The sequence below is a fragment of the Nymphaea colorata genome, chromosome 10 (genome assembly GCF_008831285.2).
Source record: "Nymphaea colorata isolate Beijing-Zhang1983 chromosome 10, ASM883128v2, whole genome shotgun sequence".
NCBI classification, from domain to species: domain Eukaryota; kingdom Viridiplantae; phylum Streptophyta; class Magnoliopsida; order Nymphaeales; family Nymphaeaceae; genus Nymphaea; species Nymphaea colorata.
This window is the reverse complement of record NC_045147.1, coordinates 18,180,967-18,207,120: the sequence shown is the minus strand read 5'-3', so window position 1 is coordinate 18,207,120 and position 26,154 is coordinate 18,180,967. Positions and strand designations below refer to the sequence as shown.

The 26,154-nt window shown below is 36.6% G+C and overlaps 1 protein-coding gene across 4 annotated transcripts; it reads right to left on the bottom strand.

The window, feature by feature from the left end:
* Positions 1-698: 698 nt before the first annotated feature.
* LOC116262258 (uncharacterized) lies at positions 699-25,160 on the bottom strand. Of its 4 annotated transcripts, none has more exons than XR_004174436.2 (22): positions 24,911-25,158; positions 24,628-24,719; positions 24,410-24,482; positions 23,362-23,484; positions 20,976-21,142; positions 19,262-19,411; positions 18,365-18,511; positions 17,001-17,067; positions 14,630-14,916; positions 11,551-11,682; positions 10,536-10,652; positions 10,136-10,216; positions 9,106-9,222; positions 7,962-8,092; positions 7,741-7,853; positions 5,185-5,319; positions 3,559-3,713; positions 3,259-3,408; positions 2,969-3,101; positions 2,737-2,891; positions 1,116-1,353; positions 699-1,050 (listed from the first exon to the last, which is right to left on the bottom strand). XR_004174436.2 is itself a non-coding variant. In XM_031641437.2 (21 exons), the coding sequence occupies exons 2-21, from the start codon at positions 24,679-24,681 to the stop codon at positions 1,321-1,323; spliced, it is 2,520 nt and encodes an 839-aa protein (XP_031497297.1). In that variant the 5' UTR covers positions 24,682-24,724; positions 24,911-25,160; the 3' UTR covers positions 699-1,320. The 4 variants fall into 4 exon arrangements, 2 of the variants coding, with proteins under 2 accessions (XP_031497297.1, XP_031497298.1); XR_004174437.2 differs by having other exon boundaries at positions 1,143-1,353; XM_031641437.2 differs by having other exon boundaries at positions 699-1,353; positions 24,628-24,724; positions 24,911-25,160.
* Positions 25,161-26,154: the final 994 nt, after the last annotated feature.

Sequence of the window (26,154 nt, the reverse complement as noted above, 5' to 3'; positions counted from 1 at the left end):
CTGAATTAACCGATCATTAGGCTCTGTGAATCCAGAAAACCTCATTTCCTCATTCTGACCCTCCATCATACAGTATTCTGAGCCGCCGCAAAGCAATATCGACAAATCGCGTTACAGGTATGACGAGATTGTTGGTCAACGAAGGAATCAAAACCTTGTTTTATTACAATGCAATGAATTGAATTCCTGTTACTTCCTTTCTTTTCTAAAAAAACACTTCCTTTCTTGGTGTAGCAGTCCCCCTAACTCACCCAAAGGAATGTCCATGTCAGCCCTAACCGTCCTGTAGAGTCTACGCGAACCTACTTAACTCCTACACTTACCAATCTATCCTATTCCTCCCAGCCTCAATCCCCTCTATACCTCATCCCTCTTAGATCGATTCTAGCCAACGTTCTATGCTGAAAATCTATCATCGCTCCATTGTTTCTATATGGTCAGAATCACGTCAGCTTCTCAAGTGGTCCTTTCTAGAGATGCTTGCCACACCCTTTTCGTAGTGTTTCCCGTGTCTCCCATTCACAAATCTCTTACCATCCTTTCATTCATTTCCTGTTGACATGTCGTCTATGTCTCAACCGACCAGCTTTAAGAAAGAAACGACTGAATCATGTTGAAAGAAGTGATGACAAATGAAATTAGAGTGTCGCAGCGCAACCATACAGAGACCCCATAAAGTTTTATCAATGAAAGAAGAGTTGAAGTTATTGGAATCTACTTGCGACTTCAAAAATTATTTGCTCATTGTTGTGAGATATCCATACACAGCCCGATGGACATGACAAATAGGGTTCTGTCAAGACAAAATTTTCAGCACCAGATAGAATTACTGCCAAAAAACCAATAACAGAAGCAAAGACGCAAGATCCGAAATTCGTAATTTACATCCGTCCTTTGCTTTCGCAGACTTGCATCTTGTTCTTCAAGAAAATAAAAGCTCCTAAAAGAATAACAGTTCACCCTTGCAGTCCAACGAGGGAGTGCCAGATAATTAGCACGTTAGTGTCAGCCACATGTCCTAGTTGGTGTGCCATCAGTACGCTGACAAACCTGTCAAAAGCATTAACACGGAGCAAGATGACCTCAGTTCCCATCAAGGCTCAAAACTTGCTTACCTCCAAAAGTATTTTCAGACAGCTCACAAGGGCCAGTTCAAGCGTGCAAATAATCCCACATCAAAAACTGCCATCAGTGATTAGATTGTCCTTTACAGATCCTAGATGGAAGTTCCTTGATCCTGCTGCAACTTAGCGTGCAAACATGGATTATGAAGAGATGAGCCACTTCATCAGAATGCAGTAGACAACAAATTTTTCATCACTAGGTTATGCATCTTGATTCTCTAAGAGGCTCCTGCAGTTGCAAAGCACAAACGTGAAACAAATGAGTCACCTACCGGAAACATACAAACAGAGATGCATGAACAAAGAAACCATCACCTTGAACCGACACTGACGGTCTGCCTATAAACTGTAGAAAAGACGGAGATGGATCCAGGGACTGGTGGATTTGCCAATTATATCATAACAATATAGCTAAAAACTAGAACGAGGCCCACCACTTTCATTTCCCCATCCTTCTCCATTTCCATCTCCAAATACGGTTTTATCCCTAAAGAGTGGGGAGCTTCAGTGGTTGCCCATATCACCCACCATCACCCGTCTCCTCATGTCACCTCTCATCTCATCTAGGTTGAGCAAGTTTAATCAAAATAATAAAGGGACGTCTGCAACACCATTTTATCAGGAAAAAAAAAGCAAAAAAAAAAAAAAATCCTAGTGCCCAAAGAAGCAGACAAAGAAAAACGTTTCACAAGAGATCTAATTCAGGACCAGCACCACCAGGAGCTTCTATGAGGAGCTAGCATGTAGGATAGCTTCACCGTGGCTTAGAGTGTGTTCTCGGTAAGAACTTTTATTATGGATTATTACCACTTTAACAAAGCAAGACTGAAAAAGTTCTATTGAAATTATTGATAAAAAAACAAAAAAAAAAGAGGAAAAAAAAAAAGAACACAGCTACCGAACTATTTGCTGATGAGAGAATACATTGGTTGAGCCATTGAAGAGCAAAGCAGAACCAAGTAGCTTTAGTTTCAGCCACTTAACTCATGCCAATACAAAGGACTTCTCATCGAAATCTGTAGCCACTTTATACAGGTGTAGCCCATGCAAGGTAGACTGAGGAAGGCCATGCATTATACGAAGAGAAAGCAAGCTACCAGGATAAGAGGCAGTACACAAAGAAAAAATGCAAACTAGCCTTAGTTTACAGGATCATCCACAAACTGACTAGATTGAGGACTGGACAACAATAACTTCACAGAAGTCTTTATCCTAAAGGCACAAGTAATTGATTCTATGGTGCTTTTAGTTTGTGACACCAAATGGCTGACTTAAAATGAGATTTTAACATCAGTAAAAAATGAACATGATCAAATGGATCTCCTTGCAAACTCCATCTGATATAAACCTCAGAGCAGTAATCATCGACACAGTGCAAATGTCTTGGCAACTTTTAGTCCTCAAGAGAACCTTACAGTTCTATTTTTGCTGCACACTTGAAAATTCCTGCAAACTATAGGCATTTGTGTCCGGTTCTAATTAAGACTTTATTTAAATTCACGAAATATCAAAACTTAGGCACAAAAGAAGACCATGCTTTTGAAAGTATACAAATAAATATATACATACATTGGCTCTGAACGCATACACACTACAAAAGTGGATAACATACTCTTGCTTTTCTGAATTTCTCCATAATGCCCATGATAAGTGCTTCACAAGACAAAGAATGTCTCTGGAATATCTTGAAACCATTCATGTGTGAGAGAATGTAATTAATGCATTGGATCTGGCTAGTCTGGCTTGACAGAGTAGAAGATGAATACTCTGGGACAACAGAGAACGTCAGATATCTACTACTCCAGAAATCTTTAAAAAGCTGTCAAAGCGATATTGGGGCATACCATGTGATCGAAGAAATGATTCTAGCACCACAGAAAAAAGTTTCCAGCTTTGGTGAAGCAGATAAATGCATGGGATAATATAGTACATGTCATTTCTTCTCCAATCGGCTTGTCCAGCACCAGATTCATTTTCCTAACACATATAAATCAGTAAATTTATAGTAAAACCATTCAAATGAAAGAAGAAAATCATGCCAGGACAATCACTACAACATTTTTTTACAAAAAAATGTACACATAGCATCAAGACAGCATGAAATCAACAGTAACAAATGAGTTGGCAGAAAAACCAGCGCTATGGCAGCAGCTTTAATCAGATATTCTGATAGCCAATGTCCCAGCTCATCCACAATGTCCTCAGGAAGATTTTCCAATCTCGAATTCAGAACAAGAATCATCCTTATCACAGCACATTTCTTGTCAATTGGTAGATCGCTCTTCTGCATTGCATCAATTGGCACCACAAAACCAGAAAATGACCATACAGTGAGAAAAAAAACACTTAAAATAACTGCATAAAATGAAAGTACATGCATTTAAGGAAGCATGACCAGGATTAGATAAAAGTGCATCATCAAACTGAATCCTACCAGCTGACGTAGAATGACAGGCTGAAGGATCCTGAAAATGAGATCCCCGTCACCCATGTCAGAAAGGCAAGAGCATACTGCACGCACAATGACCCTGTAGTTTCTGAAATATGTATCCCTCTCCTTGCAGATTCCCATAGTAGAAAAATCTTTTGCTACCAGAAGCATATCAGAGTGACATAAGAACAAGCAATGACTGATTTTGCAATAAGCTAAAAGAAGGCGAAGAGTAAACTTGGGCTGGCTGTAAATGAAAACTGAAATACAGATTAATTGAATAAGCCAAGCAGAACTATCTGAATCATCACCAGACAACATTTAGGTAGACTGAGCAACTGACACATATTACACGTACCAAGCATATGCTACCAATGGAAATCTAAGAGACTCAAGTATAAACAAAGAAAGAAGCATCCATAGACCACGATAAATCATTCACAGATTTTAATATTGGATGACAAGACATACGGAATGGATCATCAGAAAATTGCAATTCGTGAAAATGGTTGAAGCAATATTATCTTAAAAATAAGAAAACATGTATATTAGGAAAATAAAGTGATATTTCAAATTATCGACAGAAAATAAATATCACAACCATTTCCGCTTGTAAACAAAAAAACCATGTACTTTAACTGTATGTTTTCCATTTATTTCTTCATCTAAAATTTTAAAACAAAATCGAACTTACCAATGTTTTTGCACAAAAAATGAGTAAAAAAAATTCGTAATTCCTTTTTTATTTATTTGTTATATTTTTACATTTTTTAAATTTTCAAAGATTTCCCAGAGAAAAAACACTTAAAAAAAAATTCAAGAAAAACATGGCTGATAAATATCTGAGAACAACATTTGTGGTAATGGTTGAACCATAGTTGATCGCTGCAGTATTGGATCCTCCCAACCATTCCCAGCTTCATCCCTATTGCACATTTGTTAAAAAAAAATTCAAGAAAAACATGGCTGTTAAATATCTGAGAACAACATTTGTGGTAATGGTTGAACCATAGTTGATCGCTGCAGTATTGGATCCTCCCAACCATTCCCAGCTTCATCCCTATTGCACATTTGACACCAATTCATATTTTGCGGTGGTTCAGATAAATACACTTCTGAAGTTGTGGTTCCAGGATCCCTTTCACTCGTACCATTATCTCTTCCTATTATACAAATACATATATATGCACATATATAGTGTACTTTTTTTAAGGCTCTCCATATCCAACACTTCATACCCATGCCTCCTACCAGCACCCAAATCATTGACCATGCAACATAGATGGCAAGAGCACCAAGAGAATTTGTATAAAAGAGGAAATCACACAACTTTTTAGTTTATTAAAGGGTGGTACTTTAAATGTTATGATTTACACTAACTGAATATGCAATACCAGACAACAAAATAGTACTGATTTAGATACTATTAATGAACTTTTCACTGATTCCTCTCTTTTTTCTCTCCAAATTATAAATGCATAAGCCATAAACGACATCGACATTACATATGAGGCTGCACATTATTACCTCGAATCAAAACAAAAGGGATTGATACCAAGCTTATAAAAACAAAACATTGTTCACGGGGATAATATTTCTAGAAACTGGAGAAGACCACACGGTACATACCAGATCCTACTTGGTAGCACAAGATAACTGAGATCAAGAAACTGATATGATCCTCTATACTAACATGGCCAGCTTGATATGATGAGTGCACAACATTGATGACCTTTAACACTAAAGTTGCTTCTAAATCATGACCTGTAAGTCAGAAGCAAACATCAATTATCATTAAGAAAAAAAACGCATGTACAGTTCATGGTTAATAAAGTCCACAAACCAACAAAGTGTATCATCCCAGAAAAATATTTTGCAGAAAAGGTATTATAGTGACCTTAAGCATGCTATAATGTAACAAAAAAGAGAAGGCATTATGTTCAGTCTGCATACAAGCATACATTAAGCATGCTATAATGAAACAAAAAAAGAGAAGGCATTATGTTCAGTCGGCATACGAGCATTTGCAGTATACAGACACTAAGGAGATGTTACATATGGATATTCCCTAATGTAGTGAAAAAATCATTTACAAGTTTGCACAACAACGGTCAGTATCTTACCCTTTATCTTTTATCTTAACAGTTCCTACAAACAAATGGAGAAAAACAATTTTGGCTACAAGAAACAGATTGATGTACAGTAAGCTACTCAACAAAAGAAAGAAATAATAAAACCAGAAATAGAAACCAAAAATGGAGGTTACAATAGCAGGAAAATGTCTTTCAACCAAAAGCAGAATTGTATCGTAAGTTAAGAACACAAAAAAAAAAAACAATAACCATGTTTAGTGCTCACTTATGAGGAGAGATGAATAACCAACATTGCATCACATTATGGTTTACCTACTATAATCAGTCGTGGTAGCTTTTTGTGAAACATTTACTTCATTTAGTTAGCATTTTATAGATTTCCAACAATTAGATGCACATCCATAAATACTTTGAAGCAAACGGCACATATTTGTAAATAATTCAAAAGTTAAGGGCATTCTTGAACTGTTCATACAATTCATGCCTCTTCCAAATTTGTGACAAATGTGTTTTCGTGCTTTTTAACAAAAGCTGTTAACATTAGAAACAACATAACAGAGATACACTTTACCATATGGTACAAGATTACTGGTCATAGCATCAACTCACAGAATGACGTTTTATAATCATTATGTCAAGGCTATGACGTGTCAGTTTGAGTGGAATTGTGTAAGTTATAGCCTTTACTGTGTCCTACCATACAGCACAATAATATATTTCACTTTTTTTTTCTTTCTCTTTTGCCATCAGTTATATATGGGGGCAGTTAGGCCCTTTTTCCGCTTATTTAAACAAAGAGGACACAGAGGAGGAGATGCAGAAGAACAGCAAGAGAGGTTTTCTTTTTTCTTTTTTCTTTTTTTTCATTTTACTCTTCTTTTCTTCTCTTATATGCCCCACCAAAACTCTTGTTTCTTCTTCTTCTTCTTGCAATACACAATGGATAAGTCTTTGCCTTTTCTCTCCTTCCTCCCAAGACACTTGCCTGCTCTCTTCTTTTTCCTTTTTACTATCTTTCTTCTTCTTCTTCTTCTTCTTCTTCTTCTTCTTCTTCTTCTTCTTCTGCTTCCACTACACCCCTCAGCCCACCCTATCTTTATTTTCTTTCTTTCTACAATGTTTTCAAATTACCTTTCTCATCTATTAGCTGAAACTTAAAAGATTGGGCAATGAAGCAAGTGACCTGGCATAGAAATATTGCATAACAATTGAATCATCGGACACTTTAGTCTTGTCCTCTTGTCTTCAAATTGCAGGGATACTTGACATATTGCAAGCAATGAAATCCCAAATTTTCAAATGGTCATGTGTGGGAGAGGTGATGTGTAAGTTCTGCTTCATCTATGTGAAGAGCCCATCGCTACATGGAGGAGATCAAAGAAGGGGATGAATAACAAGAGCTGCACTGCCACCATTTCCCACACAAGATGATGACGATCACAATGCATCATTTCCACCATTGGTCCCCATCCATCCCCAAAAAATTGTGCCGGTATAAAGAGATACTTGCTTATAGGACTGTGGTTCGATAACCATAATATTAATTACTATTGAATTATGTAACTGTGGAGGTAAACTAACACTAATACATAATAAGGCAAAAGCCGTCTCATGTTGTCCAAATAAGGAGATGGACCCCAGCTCAAAGTTAAGTAGCCTGGTCATTTCACTTGTCACTAGTGTATAAGCCACAGCCAGAACACATAAGTTACACATACCAAGTAAACATTTCTAACATTGAGCAGCATGGAACTCAACGTCCCAAAGAGGTCATCATATTATTTAAAAGGCATTAAACTGTCATGATAATACAGCAACTATATTTGTTGCATTTTCAACCAAGGAGATATTAATGCATAATGAACTTTGGTCATTGGTCATTAAATGTCCAGTCTTCAGAACTATTATCGATTAAGATAATGATATTTACAATTTTACACCATCTGAAGATGTGATGAAAATCGTTTTCTTAGTGAAAATACAGATTTAAAGTTTCAGGAATGTGACTAAAGTAGACAAACGACCTGAAAAGAAAATCTTTGTAAATCTATTCTAATATAAGCACCCAGGACTGCAAGTATTATTGACTTACATTGACAACATTGAGCTAAAGCTTCTAGCAATGATCTAGACAATTTTGGCATATAGTATAAGCAACAAACTGCAATCTCTTGGCAGACCCTAGGAAGTTTCATAAACGGCCCTGTTGTGAAGGCAAAATTAACCAAGTTAGAATCCGTAACAAGTGTTGTGATAAAGAACTAACAATATCATCACCAAACAATAATGACATAGAGTAATGACAAATGATTACCACATTCTCCACCTTCTGCTTGACCACAACTATAAAAAGGCTCTATGTCTTCTCCAGAGAAACAAGCCAAATAAATGCTATAATTCATACATTCACATTGTAAAATATGAAGATAAAAACGAAGAACCACCTGCAAAAAAAGATATTCAATTCAAATTGAGGTCGTAAGTATTCAACATAAAGGAACAAGGCGGATTGCACTTACACTTCCTGTTAGACACATAGCATAATGTATTGCTTGCCAATGGCTTGAAGCACATTAAGTTTAATAATCCTTAAGCTTTGAAATGGTGAATGCAGCAAAATTTTTGCTTCCATATCTATCTCAAAAGAGGACAATAAGGGAAAGAATTGAGCCATGCAGCTGGCTGCAACAGAAAGAAGAGGAACGAAGAAAGCAAGACAGAAAGAAAAAGAATAAAGGACAACCGAAGAGGAGAAAGGAGGGAAAAAAAGAGGGAGAAGCAGAAAAGGAGAAAAAGAAAAAAAAGGAAGAGGCAGCAACCGCAAAGAAGAAGATAAGGAGAAAAATAAGAAGAAAAAAAGGAAAAGGAACAAGAGAGAAGGATTGAAACAATAGAAAAAAATAAAGACAAAAAGTAGGAAAGAGACAGCTGAGATTTATTATATACAACATATACGTACATATACAGACAAGTATATACAAGCATGCATACTTATGCACATACATTTTCTCTCTACACAACAAATCATGATGAATACTAAAAGGTTTGACCTACTGAAAGTATTAAAGATGTTTACTTATAATACAGAACTATAAATATAGAGAAAACACATAAATAAATACTACACATACATCCACATGCATAGAGAGAGAGAGAGAGAGAGAGCAGATCTTAAAAATGAAAAAATTTTCGAAGTTCCTCGCACATAATGATGAGAATGGATATCATAAACAATTTAACAGAACCCTCATTGTGCAGATGACCACCTAAAACAATCCCTTATATTGCAAGCACATAATACAACAATAAATGTCATGACAAGTAGTTTCCTAATGTCTTCAAGACATGTCATGCTGAACACCAAACGTCCATCCAGATACTAATGTCATCCTTTCAAAGGAATAAGAAATGAACTTTAATCAAATGTGTATAAGTTCCTTTGGAGAAGAGAATGCACCTCCGAAGAAGCAGGATGTTCTTGTCCTAGATCCAACAATAACCTCGGTAGTGCTTGAACCCAAATTTTAAGGATTTCCCTGCCTAAATCGGCGAAAAGCATATCTTGTCCACTCCCCTTCAAACAGAAACACAAATAAGGATCAGCAATTAGAGTAGATTTTAAATTGGGTTGATTTTACAGCATGACACTTCGTAAATAGTTGCAATACCCATGAAGCGTAAACAATGATCCGAAAATATTCTTCTCATATATATATATATATATATATATATATATAAAGAAAGAGAGAGAGAAAGAGAATTAATCTGATTCAAATTTTTTCCCACTTAACTTAAGCAGCATTCGACATAATCTCTACAAGACACACAAATACACATGGAAGCACATTCAGGAGTTCCATCATACATGGCATACATCATCCTCAAATGAAGACATCTGAGGACCCCGTAATGCATGAACAAGGTAGACCAAACAAAGCATGAGTTTTACATGTCAAAAAATCTAGCTCAAACTTTGAACAGCATATGGCTGTGCCTTCAAGCAATAAATTGGATACTACTCTTCAAGTAAATATGAATAGCACATAATGTTGCAAGTTCCATGGAAAAATAATAGATATGCATTTAGAACTAAAGCTTTCTGAGTTTCTATTAATCCACAGATGCCAAAACTAAGAAGCTTCTGTACATCAAATAAATTCAAAAAAAATGCACATAACTCTATGCATATGCTGCAAGCAAATTAGAAATGGCAGCATGGATCTATGCCCTTAAACATCTTGACAATTTCACCATTTGGACGTGATACTAATGCACCAATTAAACCATATTTCAGCAGTATATGCATCTCACCGCTCTATTTCTTCTCACTGACATGCTTAAAAGTATTCCCCAACATCCACAATGAAGGTCAGATGGGAGAAAGAAAGCATATCTAAAAGTAACCATTTAACAAAAGGAAAAGGTGACTTTTAGACTATGCATGTGCAGAGCAATTAGACAAAAAAACGAGCCAATAGTGTGCTTACAAAAATTTGTTTCATTGATGACAAGCAAGCCAGCTTCAACTCTGACTTGGATCTGCAACCTTTAAATGTACTAGTAAAGGCCTGTTTTCCAGAAGAAAGATTTATGTAATGAGAATATAACATCTTACAATGAAAAAAAAATAACATTAGAGAAGCATTTAACCACTACTTGGGCCCCCTTAACCACTAGTTCATAAACACTTTAATAGAAACTAACTATTAAACTTTTGAATGTTTTGGATATTAGAATTCAAAAAAAGATTCAATTTTGTTCCAAACACGGTATCCCACTAATTGGAAGAGTTGAACTTTAATGTCACCGAATACAAGAAAAACAAAAGCAGCAGTAGATGATAAACATATGAATGAAAGAAAAAGGAGAAAGGATGGCCAGGAAGACCTGTAAAAGCCGGCAGGCCCTATCATGTGTCACTTTTGTTACAAGATCTGGGATCAAATAGATGCATGATATCAAATACTTCTCTACAAGTTTGAAAGGTTGCATGCTTCCACCAACCTACAATTAAATACAAAAAGCAAAAGAAAAAACTCAAGAATTGGAACACCAAGCACATAAAAAGGATGAGCATTCTACATAGACACACAAAATAAGAACGCCCATAAGAAAGAAACCAAGATATAATAAATGCTAAAATAAGCCAAGACAGAAAAGCACCAAACCATTTCCAATCTGGGGGAATGCATAATGCTGAAAGATAGAAGTAAAGTAGGGGAGCATGTAAAGTTACTAGTTGCTACCAACCAAACTACTGTGCAAATTTGTGTTCCAATAATAGCAAAAGTTACTACATCATCTTGGTATACATTTCCAAAGAATGCGGACACAAAAGCATGGCTAGGTGTATATATGCATTTATATCATCACAAAAGCTGCATTATGTGGCCAACAAATTAGCCATTGCAAATGCACCTTTTGCAACGGTTTTTAGCGTTGCTAAATAAAAATATAACCATCCGGTCATAGAGGTAGCCAGCTGATAAATAAATAAATAAATATATATATATATACAAATTACCAAAAAAAAAAAGCACAATGTGGTACTTAACCAAGGACCATATATAAGTATGCACAAACACACACACACACACACACACACACATACACACACATATGCATAGATACATACACATAATTGAAGAAAGTATATTATTGTAAAGTTTGTAATTAAATGATATAGTAAGAAGGTACCCTTCTTAAGTCAGAAGATCGAAAAGAACAAGCTAAAAAACGAATTCACTAAATCCAGTCCAGATAAGATGACTCCCTGTCTGAGGTGTGCCCTGCATTCATGCTCACCCATAGATGTGTTCAGAGAGGTATAGCCCAAAGGCCCCAAACTCGCCTACCATGCATGCTTCATGGGAAAAACATCTGATCTAATCAGAAGTAGTACCTTTCCGCACAATGAATCTTCCATAAAACCAAGAAAACCTGCCAGTGAGTCCTGATTGAAATCCATCCACTTATTGAGGCGTAGAAAAATTTCAGCAATGCCAGCTTTCAAAATGAATTCTTTCTCACCATCCTGCAAATTATATATACGAGATAAGACCGCATTGGAATAAAAAAGCAAGCTACTTAATTTATCATTTTTTGAGCTAAATTTATGTGTATATTTTTTAATGCATGTCACACTTTGAACTGGTAATTTGTCCTTCCTCTGGGACATTGATAGCCCTTTTTCACCCCTATCTTATCCTCCAGTAATATAAACCTAGTCTTTTTCTATCTTTTGTTGCTGCAGCTTCGTACTTTAAGGAGAATGAAGGACCTGATAATTTGGACCTCCATTGCTCCTGCACCCACGAACAGCATCTTATCAGCTTTTGGAACAATTAAAATAACTGTGTGTCTACGGTATAGGAAGTCTCTTTTGGCAACTAAATCCAGGCTATAAAGTATCCAAGAAGCTACCAGACAAAGTGTTGGAATTAACACCTGGTGTGATACTTCATTCTTTGGAGGTCATTCTTGAAACTCTCATATATGCATCAGCTAGAAGGCCAAAAAAGTGGTCTTTCAAATCATGCCTGAGACAAGCACTAGAAAGACGATCCTTTTAAGGATTTCAAACACTTTTCTGGAATACTTGACCCTGGATTTCAGAAATAATAGGTTCTAGTCTACCAAGTTGGATTGGTTTTTGTTAACTTAAATAGAATCAAATAAGTTCAGGCATTGTTCAGTTAACCAAGACAACTATCTGCATCTGTGATTTTTCTGTGCTAGTGGGCATGGCGCAAGCTTGTTCCTTAAACTGATTCTGTTAGTTGGCTAATTCTTGAGTCAACAGAATCAGCCAATTTGACACATTGATCAATTATTTTCACAAGGACATCACCAAAAAGCTATTTTCTTCTCACTCATAAAAAATTTCCAAGTTTTAAGGTTAGAGGAAGGAAATAGACCAGTACAGCAATTCTAGCTTCTTATAGGATAGAATAGCACCTACGGAATAATTTTGTAAACAATGCTAAAAATGCGATAGACATGGTTTTATAGGACTTAATAATACCATCAGCAGTTTGGCTTAACAGATGGGGCTCTGGTGTTCCACTTTTGGAGTTAGATGGAGAGCGTTAAGCTATGGTCCTGCATGATTCTCTTCTTAGCATTCATGACATGGGACAATTTTCGCAGCCTTACAGATTTGATTCTATGCTTTCTGGATTCATTGGTTGCAGGCATCTAAATTACCCTCCTTCCCCTATGCTGCTGCTCCCCGATAAGCTCATGTGGGGAAGTAAGGAGGTATCCTCATTGGCAGGGTCTGGCATTTGGGATTTCATCCGAACAAAATTCCCCGAGCATGCTTGGCATGACTAGATATGGGCCAACCCCTGCCATCCCAGGGCTAATGGTTTTTACTCATGGCTAGTGAACTCAAACTTCCTACCCAATGTCGACTAAAGAAAATTGGCCATCACCTTCCTCGCTGCTGTCCACTGTGTCTCAGATATGAAGAAAGTCTCAACCACCCCCTGTTTAATTGTAGTTACTAGTCCAATAGCTGGTTGTACATAGGTAGGAAATTTCAGAGATCTCAAACACCCCAACGGGGTATTATCCAAGAACCCAAGAGGTGGAAATTGGCCTCCTTCAAGAGAGGATGGGTTAATAGATGCTGGAGTATTACCTTTCCTACTGTCATCTGGAAGGTTTGGTTGTTGAGAAATGAGGCATTACACCAGGGGGCTGCTCTATCTAACCCCACCTTCGTCAAGAAGATTTGGCCAACCTGTGTGGACTCCTTCCTCAGCCTTGCTTGTAAAGCCAAGAGGAGAGAACTTCACATGCGGCTCTGCTATGGCATTTTAGTGAAGCCCCCGCCTCTCAACCTATGCCGATAGGCTTCAAGTCTACCTTCTCTCCCTTTGCCTGGACAAAGATCTTCGTATTGGGTACGTTATTGGAAATGAACAGCAGGGTTTCATCAAGTGGGGAGCTTTCTGTAGATGTAATGATCTACTTCTGCCGCAGCTGAAGGTTCTTAACTATATAGTGATGTCTCATGAACTAGGCGGTGTTCCTATTATGGTATGTACTAATGATAGGAGACTCCACTCTCTTTCCTTACCAGAGTCTCTGAAGGTCGTTACAGACTCTTATGCCACTTTCAAGGTCTGCTGGCTTCCTCCTCATCAATTCAGCTATCTTCAGATGACATTCCTGTCCAAATGGTAGACTGCCTTTTGTTTCCGAAGCGTAGAGCTGCAAATCCCTGTCCTCATTGGACTGACCAGCCTTGCAGTCCTGAGTTATGCTTGTTGTTTCCATTTTGTCCTAGTTTTGTCTGCTGTTTTTGTTTTTGTTATGCAGCAGATTTCTCCAATCTTTTGTTCCTATGATTTGCATAGCTTTATTTTTTTATCAATAAAAGGTTGGGAGACCTATCTCTCGCTGATTTGCATCAGAACAGGTGGAAGAAGGGGAATATGAAGGGTGTCAAGTCGAAGACTCTGGATGAAGTCCCAACCTTGCCATTCTGTTGGCTGAGCTTTCCTATTGAAGTCCTCATAAGCTTAATGGTCAAGGCTCGTCCTTAATTCCAAAAGAAAATGTTGGACAAAATTCAATATAAAAAAGTAATTGCACATATGAAAATTGGTTTTGCTAACAGAATTGTAGTTATACGTGCACAAACACATCTTCAAATTACACATGCACTTTTGCTTTCTAGTAAGGCATCTAAGACCTCAATTAAAGGCTGCCCACTAAAACAGCGCATTTAATAAAAAAATGCCTTCTAGAGTTCCTCGGAGTGGATCACCTGATGAGAAGTCATATGCAATAATTTTAGATTATGCATGCGCTTAAAATGGAGAACAAAAATGGTTATCTTCATGCTGAACTTTTCAAATAGAAAATGAGGTTTAAAAATGAAATTCAGACCAGTGAAATAGTAATATGGTCATTCAACAAGCACAAGAAAGAACAGCCAACAAATAGACCATTCCAGCTGGATATATAACCTTTATTGCTGAAAAACAGGGTCCAAATACTTCTTCTAACAGCTCAGGCAGGTTACAACTTTTTCCAGCCGCTCCCTTATCTAAAGATAGGATTGAATCCCTTATAGATGTCTGATCTCCTACAACCAACTTGACTGAAAGATTAACAGTTTGCAGCATGTAATGTAAGCAATCAAACTCTTTCCCGTTGGTTCTAAGCTCTGAGTTGACCAACTGAATGCATTCCTTCCAATAGCTGACAAGAATAAGGACTAGCTTTTGAAGTTTGCTATAGATGGTTGAAAATGCTGCAATATCAGGAAGAAAACATAAAACTGACAAAACCCACAGCAATTTCACTAAACTGAAAGAATAAGAGCTTACTCTAATGAAGAGAATACAAAGAATAACAGCAACGTCTTCTTGGCAGCACCCAGAGGATAAAAATGATATAGTAAACATTCAGGATTTCCTAGGCATGCTTGGAAAGCTGTTGAACTTGTATAACCACTTCACGACAAAGATGCATACAAAAAATACTAGAATACTGTCAAAGCCATGTGCAGAGCAGTCAATACACCCTACAGGGCCTACACCCTTTTTTGTCCTTTATGGACTTGCTCAACTTTGACTAACTTTATCATATATAATCAAACAGACAGGGGGAAAATGAGAGAGAGAGAAGAGGGAAGGGGTGGGAGGGGAGTTCCATTCTCAACAGCAATGAAGAAACCTTACCGGCAGATGAATGGTTGCTGAGGAAAAAAGGACGCTGGAGGTATGAGGGTGCAAGGGCATTGAGGATGAAAGGGCACTGGAGGTGAAATTCACCTAGGTAAATATTTGGATCCCCTGGGGTTCGACTTTTTACTCTCATAAGTTTCAAGTTTCAACCAAGATGCCCTAACTTCACCAAGTAAATTGCCCAGTTTGATGAAAGAGGGGAAATTTGTACCATTTCCCCTCGGCCTCTATAGTGTTTCACCCAGTAAACAAACAAAATCTAAATCTCTAACATGAATAGTTAAAGTAGACTACCTGTTTCACGAGTGGCGGGACAGGTCAGAGGCATTTGGAGTTATATATCAATTAAGGCAACCTTTTCCGGCAACAGGGTGTGTTTCTAAGAAAATCAGCTATATCAATCACTATTACAAATATCAATTTTTTTTCAAAAAACACTAAAAATAGGAAATCTAAAGACAATGGAAACAAAGGGAAAATAGTGATATTTAAAAATATTAAGTTAAAAAAATTTATCAAACTTTTTAACATTTTTCAGAACAAGAAATACTTTTTAACATAATTTTAATTTTTGTTTGAGGTTTCACCTAATGCATTTTTAAATATTTGAATTTTGACCATTTTTTGTAAGAAAATAAGGAACACATTTTTTTTGTATCTTTTTAATTTTTTATTTTTAATTATTGGGAAAAACAAACTCTCCAATTAATGCTCCAGAAAAAAACTCACTGATAAATCATGAGAATGATATTTGAGACAATGACATTTATTAAGGCAAGCTTTTATTTTCTATTTGCATAATGGGATTTTGACTGTACTGCTTTCCGAGTTCTTAACACCACTATCTGTGAGAATGTTCATCCATGATCCTATTCAGTAGGTCCAGCAATATGGAAAAGTAATAAGGTTGGATATTACACTTTGTCACGTTTCTGCACAGAGTTTGTCCCATGTGTCCTGACATTTAAGAAAGACAAGAGGAGTGGAACTCAAAGAAAAAAGGCTGCTTTCCAATTGCAGTAATCCCAATAAGCTTGTTTCCAATGATCCACACAAAACAAGTAAGGTCAGCCTGGGAAGATGCAAGCACTCTTTCCATGGATACAGTTGAAGTGGATCAATGACAAGCACATGCTGAATAATCACATTCTATACCCTAGAGCTCCAGCGATTCACCCTTTTTATTTGATGATTTCTCTCTCCATCCCATTTTTATCTAATACAGTTCACAACCCAAGTCGTTGGAGATAATAAAGCTACCAAGAAAATAAACAGCATGAGGGAGAGAGAGAGAAAAAAACGAGAGATCCACGCCTCATCCTGAAAAAAATATCTACAGCAACTTGGAAAGAAAGCACAATATAACTCAGTTGCAGGACCAAATGCTGTCAAACAGTAAGCAGTTTGAATACTTGTTAATAAGGGACTGAAAAAAGAAATCCCAGCATTTCCCTAGCAAAATCTAAGTGATGGAAATAAGAACGTTAGTCAAACAATAATATTATTAAGTGCCAAGATGCAAGGATAATAGACATACAAAATCATGATGATAACAAATGCATTAGGGAGCACGTATACACCAAAAACAGCAAGCAGTAAAACTGTAAAACTATAGACTTGCATTCAAGCAGAGAAACCTAAGCAGTACCCTTATCAGTGTTCGTCGGCGGGAATGAGTCCAAATATGCATGCAATACACCTTTCTTAGATGCTTCCTACATTAAAAAAAGGCAGTCAATCTACTTAAGAGAAACCAGGAAAGTAAAGAGAATTCAACTAGGAGAACAACAAAACAAGCATGTAAATGGGGATACAACGCTACCCAGTGGTGGAATCAATCAACAATTGCAAGCTACTAATTAATGGAAGGACAAATAGATCTGCTTGCTAAGCATGAATTTTTCACATGAAAGGGAAAAGATATTTTTCTTTAATATATGGTGCACTCAAAAAGACTCATTAAACTAATTTCTCAAAATTCTTCATGTTCTTCTACAGCACCTGGGAAAGAAAAGACCACACTGGTTGGTGTTTCTAATTTCTTTTCTTCTCAACAGTACTTAAGGGTCATCAAGTTCCACGGTATACCCATTAACATAATTGCAAGCCTCACAAGCATTACAGAAGCTCAAAATGTTAGCAGCATTTGACTATCTATTTTACTAAAAGAAAGAATCCAAAAATTCTCTTCTATTCACACAATATCTTACAGTATTTTTTTTTCTCTTTTGCAAAAGTCCTCCCATTCAAGAATTTTGTCCACTCCTTCTAACCTGGTAAGTCCGGTTTAGATTAGAAAGTGTAGAGGGACACAACCTGAATCGGACTTCAGACATATAAAAATAGAGAAGTTCCCAACCACAAGATGATTAAGTTGAAGGCTATTGCCTCAGAGCGTGCTTACCAAGGCAAGAGTCAAACCCTCTCAAGGAGATAGTAGCCCAGCCCCTAAACCATGTGAAAATGGCTCAAGTAAAAGCAATAATTCACCAAACAGCTCAATAAAACTAGGTATGGCCATTCACTAACTTCAACAACAAAAGCACCAAAGCACATATAAAGTACAAATCTCTTATAACAACACGTGCAAGAGCCATATGTCAATTGAGGAATTATCCCCAGACAAATCAAGAGAAGTTACCTAGAAATTGGCTAGACCTAAACTTGTAGAATCCAGCTGTTCGGAACTAATCAAAAACTAGATCACAAACACAACAGAGAAACACCACACGCAGGCAAATGAAGAAAAAATATAGTTAAAAAACAGAAAAATAACACATGAACGTACCAGAGCAAAGAAGACCTGATAGGATGTATCAATTAAGAAATAAAATTTTGAAGATGAAAAATTGTAAAAACAGGAGATTCAACAGAAGGAGTGTGCTTGCCAACTTAGTAAACAAAGATGCTAGCATGATATCCCAGCAAACATTCATACATGTCAGAATGTCATAAAATTGGACATTTAGTATTCCCCAGCAACCAAGATGAGTTGGATAAAGAAAGATATACTTGCTCATATGAAGGCTGTGCCTTTTGCTTCTGTGATGTCAATGAGGCCAAGCAGCTAACTAGCACATCAAGTGTATCCTTGAGTTTGCTTGAGTATTCCAGAAAAATATGATGGTTATTGAGTATGCCGATATAGTTATCAAGGACCTGTTGAATAAAAAACAAGCAGCATTTAGCTTCATATAGAAGAGAACTAATATCTCCATTCATCTAAGTAAAAGTGCAAGTATAAGATACCTAAAATAAACAGAATGAGAAATTGAGAAGAAATAACTTCAGGAAGCTCTAAAAAGATAAAAATGTTAAAAATAATAACAGTTTTGAGACATTACTATAGCTAAGAGAGAATATCAGCAAATAAAGTTCGAACTCGGAACTTCTTACACTCAAGCAGCATGGCGCGACACAACCCAATTAAGCTAGAAGATGACATCAATATTTGGAGGGAATAAATAAAGAAATGAATGCAATTCTACCAAATCAAACATATGAAAAGAAAGCACAGCAATAAGGAAAGGCCAGCAAACCCAATGCCAGAACCCACAGTAAAACGAGCATAATTATCCCAAAATTTACTGGGGGAAGCCCCTTATATCTACTCGTAGTAAAATGTGCACTCCACAAATTTATGTTACAAAAGTACCTGGAAGAATACAAGCAACCCAATCAACACTAAAAGAAGCATAGTTAATGCTTCAAATGCAATGAAAAAGGGAACTGTTCCATTATCTTCACAATGCTATTAAATAATCCAATTTTGATGCAGTATGCAAGTACCTTAGAGGATGCCATAAATCTCCCATGGAAAAACTTGAAGCTGAATAGAAGAGGTTCTTGAACATTGAAAATATATAATTAAGGGTCTGATGCCAATGTGCAATGAGGAAAGAAACTAACCTTATCAATGTGCAGACATATCGATGATGGATAGTGCTGAACAATAAGGTCCAAAAATTTCAATGCCATTAACCTAATATCAGGCTGCAAGTGTGTCATAGCATTAAAAATATGTAGCATCATTCTGGAAATAATGGGCGTTTTGATGTCCTGCGAAAAGCAAAATCCAGCCAAAGTATAAAGAAAAAGATTTATATGTTTTTCTCAAAAAGATAATAAAATACAAAAGCATGAAAGCTACATGCATATGTGTGCACACACAAGCACAGTGAATATAATATCCTTTTAAGTTTTAACCAAAGGAAAACTGACTACCATGAAATCAGAATGCAAAAAAATAGTTAATGATGGTTATCATTCAATAGAAAGTTCAAAACTAATGACTTTGTTTAAATGTTTGTTCCACTGTTTGTCATAGATAACAAGCTCTTGAGATGTCCATGCAGAATCGTAGATGGTTGTAATCAGGAGTGGGTGACATCATCCCCTGCTTTCTATACTACACCAAGAAGGGATTATAGAGTAAAACTAAAAGGCAGCGCCAAATTTGCACATTAATATTTGACATTAATGAAACATGGGAAAGGCTGCTTCTCCCTCAAAGTGGAGAACTTTTCCTTTATCTTAGGAATTCCAACCCAAATTTTCCGAAAGTGCTCCTCTTTCACCCCACCTTTCCTTGCTCTCCTTTTTCAGCTACATCACAGAGGAAGGAGTCAAGAAATCAAGGAGGCTCTACTACTTGTGCTCTTGTTAAATTCTCCAAATATGTCATGCATCCTGTTACTGCTTCACAACCTAGAGCATAGAACTTCTAGACGGAACAAAAGTTAACTATAAGTACTTTAAGTAGTACTTTTAGATGCAAAACCATCTCTTTATGTGCTTCAATGAAACCTATTTGATTTCACCAGAGATTTTAAGCCCATCAGGAAACTGTGGGAGGGTAGTATCCATGAAAAGGAAAATAATTTGCAGGCTCAAGTTAATGATCTTGAATATGAAAGGAATAAATGAGTAACATGTGAATAGGATTTAACAAATAAGTCCAAGTCTACACTGAAAGCAAAGTCAAACTGTGTGAACCACATTATCAATCTGCATAGTCAGTTTCAGAGTCCTCCTCTGAACTGAGGTCGTTATTTTCCATTCAGTTAATATTTATAGAAGTAGTTAAGAAGTTTCCAGTCAGAAAAATAATTTACTTTATTTAAAAATATTGTAACAGGAAATCTGTAGAGGTGAAGGAACGTCTACCTTATTTAAAGAATTTTTGGATCAACAGCATGATAGTAAGAAAGATTTGAAAAGCTTTTGCTGTATACCTTTGTTTCTAATTGAACAATACAGTACAAATACTGCTCTACCCATGAAACCCAAAGAATAAAATAGTTAAATAAGGGAAAGAGGGAGATTGCAGAATGTATGAAAAAACAATGACACATGAATTATCGTTTCAGGATTGCAAAAATTTTAAGGCGCTAGGAAAATAAAGCTAATGGAACCCATACGAAAAAGGGAAACTTATCTACTGTTATTTTTATCATTTTAATTCATAAGATAACCTGATTCCATATTGCAAACGTCCCTCTGAGAAATAAATTATTAACAGGAAAGCATCATCAACATATCGTGCAGACATGTATGTCAATATGCAGGCTCCCTGGTAAACGGAGCTGCTGACTCTGACACCAGTGTTTTTGTTTCCATTTACCTCTTTTAGTCCACGAAAAATTGTCAACAGAAAAGAATGCAGCATTTCACGAACACCTTTATCAGGATCGCTGATAAGCAAACTCAAAGTCTCCACAATTACAGCTGTATGCAACTTTAATTCCCCAAGATGATGGAGAGAAAGATCCCTTAAACCCATCAATGCATCTGGTAAACATCCAAAACAATTAGGTGCATGCCCAGAATTTCCACAAGGCTGCCAACTAATCCAAAATGGAAAAGTCTCGTATAGCTTACAACATAAAGCCAAGTCTTGAACCTCAACAAGAAAATCTCAACTCAAAATACCTTGAATAGGAGTGTTCCAGACGACTAAAAAATGCTTTCATATCTGATACAAAGAAAGCATCTCTACTTCAAGAATATATATGTTCACACACATATGTGCAGCATGTGCACGAGCCCCAGATATGCAAGTTAGTTACATCAAATATTGAAAATTATATTTTATAAACAAATTAAACCTAAAAGTAATATATATATTAAGATGTAGATCACTAGAAAGACAAAATTGGTATGGAATGTAAATTATTGAGTAAAAAATCTTTGATGTTAAAAAATATCATTTTTATCTTAATGTGTGAAAGTTAAAGAAGAACTTTAGTAGCGATAGAAACAAGATGAAACGCATACGCATTTATAAAATGGAGGAGTATAACAACCCCCCAAGTGCCTCATATGACGGATCCCACTCACCCCTGGCTAGCTTCAGCTCATGTCTAGAAAAAGCTAACAACAAAGAAAACTAGTAGCATGACATACAGATATATGAACTCCAAATATATTCCCAGATTTTCTACCTATCCTATCTAAGACTAGCTTCAACTTTCAAGTCCTATGTTGAGGTGCTACAACCCACCCCAGTCCAAGTACTGGACTTGGTACTTGTTGTGACTGCAGAATTGCAACATTTTGTAGATATAATTGAAACCACTGCCATGAATATTGTTCTCCAGTTTCATCAGCCACGTTTGTGTCAGGTATTAATTGGGAAGGGTTGTCTTTTTCAGAAAGAAAAAACTTGAGAGTGCAAAAGAATGGATAATAATAATAGAAAACATCAAAAATTGAGTTCTATTGATGTACTTTGAAAAATATCGATAAAATATCAAATAATTATTAATGTTAAAGAAACATTTTCAAAAAAATATGATAAAAGTTAAAACTCAATACTTTCATCCTTGGCCTTTTTTCAAGATATCACAATTTTTCTTTTTGTTCTTTGTTTTCCCAGTCCTATGTGTTTTTTCTTAAGAAAATTTGTATCTATGTATGCTGTGATTGCATAGTCGCAACATTCTGTAGATATTATCAAACCTGATCATTTGTTGTCAGCATCTACTGGTAAAATTTCTTAATCGTGCGGAAGAGTAAACACGTTCTTCACAACTTCACAATGTTGCATAAGTAGTAATTCAGCATGGGATTTTGTAGTTTGTACTTTGTACTACCATTGTTTCAATACGAGCCTGCTTTATGATGACAAGAACCAAATTTGTGTTCACCTTAGTTGCAATTTAAATCTCAAAATTTTTTTGTGTCTTCAATTTTTTCACATTCCATTCATAGTATTTTGCCACTTCTTGGGCATGGAGAAAGATATTCATACTTTCATTTTCATTTTTCTTTTAATTTTCTCATTTCCCTCTTCATCAACCTTTGACATGATTCAACTGAGACACATAAAGTTCAATCAGAGAGCCAATCAGACAAGAAAGACATACAAGACCAAGTGCAGTGCTAGTAGAAAAGAACAAGAAGAATGAAATTCCACATTTGGAAAGTGAAAATGTAAGTCAACCATCAGCTTATTAGCTTTTGAGCTTCCTATTCCTAGTAAATTCAATGAGAAGGCTAATTGATTGACAAAAATTAGCTTCACCATTAACCATGAGTTCATAAGCTAGTTGCATAGATACTAAATAAGTTCAACAATGGTTATAGAACTTAAGCAGAACCTGCCACAGGAAGAGCTGAGAGTAAGTTTTTAAAATGGGAGGCAGTTAAGTTTTTATTTGCACATGTGCTGCTTGATCAAGACAACTCTACGGAGCCTTGATTATTTTTTCATCAGAATAAACTAAAATACTGCCAAATAAACATCAATAGCCTTCAGCAACAATATAGTATCTGGAGACAACAGCAACACCCACTGTTTATGTTTCAAACATATTGAGACCAAGTACAATCTAGTTCATGATAGTAGTGAAGCATTGGGGAAAAAAAAAAAAGCAGATTATGGGAATGGAAATCAGGCTTGACCTCAATAAAAGGGTAAAATCCTTCAAAGCAATGACATAAGATGTTACTTTTCCATATCTTTGGTAGTTAGGCCATCATTAATTGAGCACTCATGTGCAAATTACCCGTTCGATTCTTCCGATTAAAATGTTTTGTTTGCATCAGAAGCTCAGTCAATGACTTCCCCTTGCTGTTGAGAAGAAGCCCTTCCTTGTTTGATGCTAAGCTTTGCTCGGGAAGGACTATAGCTGAACATTACAAGAAAATATAAACTAATGAGTATATGCACCACTTTTGATGAATGGTAGTAACATTTTCCAGTACAAATGATGCACCAATTACGCACGCACGGATATAGACAAAGTTATCATATAATAAGCATGCAAACCTATACATAAATAAATAAACAAATGAGGAACCAAAAAATGAAAGAAGCATACATAATCCCAGAAAAAAATCACCTACTACCAGGAACAATTATTAACAGGGACTGAGATAAGAAACAAGTAATTTTTCAGAGAAAGCAAGGCCTGTTTAGCACCAAAAACATGTATACGATGCCAACTTGATCAAAGAATAAGAGATGGTCAAACAAAGACGGACTGAAGCATGATCAAAACCAGGATGTGCCAGCACGAAACAAAATAGATGAAAAACTGTATACAGCATAAAGCATGCACGTACACTATAAGCAACTGCAACAAGACTACTCTCAAAGATCTCTTGCCAAATTATACTCCAGAAAATCCAGAAATAATAAACTCCAGCTGATTAGACAAGGAACACATAATGGACGTTGCGTATACTTCACACTAAATTTTTGTTAGACCCACTGAAACATCGCCCAAAACATCTGCAGTCCATATTAAAATCTTTTGATTGGTATCCGTAATTCAGAATGAAAAGACCTATGCAGTCAACACCTACTTCGAGAATCCAATTGAATGCTAAAAAGGACGGTTCAGAAAATATCATATCGTGCATTTTTCCAACATCCCATTGATCCAATTGCAAAAATAGAGATATTTCCAAACAGAAAAAGAAGCTCAAAAATAATAACTTCAGGCAAGACTCTCTCTGTATTGTTAACTTGCAATATGTTGAATAAATCAATCCAATAAGAACCTGAAGCAAGCAAATAAAAAGAATAATGTGCTCTAATCGGCCTTATACCTTTGGATTTTATCTGGGTATTGGTGGCATTGTTTGGAGGTGGTAACTTGCGTCCAATCTTACGTCGCACTTTCTACAAAATTTCATAGAATGCACATTTCAATAAACCACCTTAGACAGAGGAAACTGCTCAGGCCCAGCCACTTTTCCTATCCAACAGTAAAGAAGGAACGAGCAAGCAAACACACAGAAGAGATAGAGAGAGAAAGAGAGATCACTTTGAAGTCCACGCCCTTCGGCTTCTTGCTCAGACTAACCCTGGACCGAACCATTCTTGTGATCGCCTCTACAGTGCCCAACTGTGCTTATCCTACACTAGATGAGCACCATGGACAATATTACTTAACCATAAAAAATCGATGCTCACGGAAATACAATAATCGCAATCATCCCAAATAGGCATGCTTGATAAGTCCACAAGGAAGAAAACAGAACAAGGGAGAAAATAATCTAAACGACAAGAGAATGTGAAGGAACGCGAGGAGGAACAGACTGGCTTACCCCTGCCACCGCCTGCCGTGCACCGAAGACTGTGTGAGAGAGGGCCGAGAGGGATAGACCCTAGGAGGGATCGGCGGGAAATATGAAGGACAAAGAAAGGGGGAAGAGATTGGCGGGAGACCACAATGAATGAGGGGGGGAAGAGATTGGCGGGGCGGTGAGACGAGTGTGAAAGGGGGGCGGGTGACACGGTGGGAGAGCCGGTACGCGCTTCCCCTTCCTTCCTTTTTATCGTTTTTAAACATGTATAGTTCCACAAGAAACTGCGTTAGGCCGATCAACCGTTGAGCCGGACAAGAGTTTGACGGCTAACCGAGGTCCAAGAAGTCCAAGATAGCGCAGCCATAGGAGATCGAATGCGGCCACTGGTTGACGTTTCACTTTTCCGGGCGATGGGTATCCGTATCTATCGGTAAAACCGTTTTCGGATAATCGGCCGAACCACGCCGGCCTACGGCTCAACAAATTCAGGTTCGAACGAGCTCAAAGCTTTTGTTGGCAGCCCAACCTCGGCCCACTCAGTTATGAAGATGGGTTTGATTGTCAACTTCGTACCCCGGCACCTTATTTGAACCTTAATGATTAATTTTTTAATAATTCATACAAATTATTTACAATGTATCAAGAGTTTTTAAGAGAGTCATCCACAATGCAAAAAGAGTTTTTAAAAGATTCATGTTATTTTCGTAAAGATGATTGGAGACTTTTTTGATTCTTATAGTTTATTTCGTTTCACTTCAATGGGTTAGTTAAACTCATTCATCCTTTTCCTTGCAATTTTGGAGTTCTTTTGTTCGGATGATGGAGATTACTCGCATGAAAATATATAATGTTTTGCCATATTAAAGTTTAAATGTAAGAACAAAGCAAAGTGATGTTGTTTTTTATAAGAAAGTTGGGTTGCCCTCAAACGAAAGTGTTTACAACGACTCCCATAAAACAGTGGGTTCCTAATGTTCGTTTCAATAGACCAATAGAAATAACCTTTTTTCTTTTAGGAAAGAGGATATTTTATTGCACAAGTGAAATGAAACAAAGGATGCCTTGAAACAAGAATGTGAGTTATGCGAATCATCAATTAGCCATGTTACCGATTTAATTGGCAGTTCATAACGTGCCATTTGTATATCATTTTTAAAAACAAGTAAATTGACAACTTTTACATTACTTTGAAAATGCAACTTCCATGCAACACACTGCACACTATTAATTAAGTTGGTTTGTTTCGGAAATCATAAATCAAC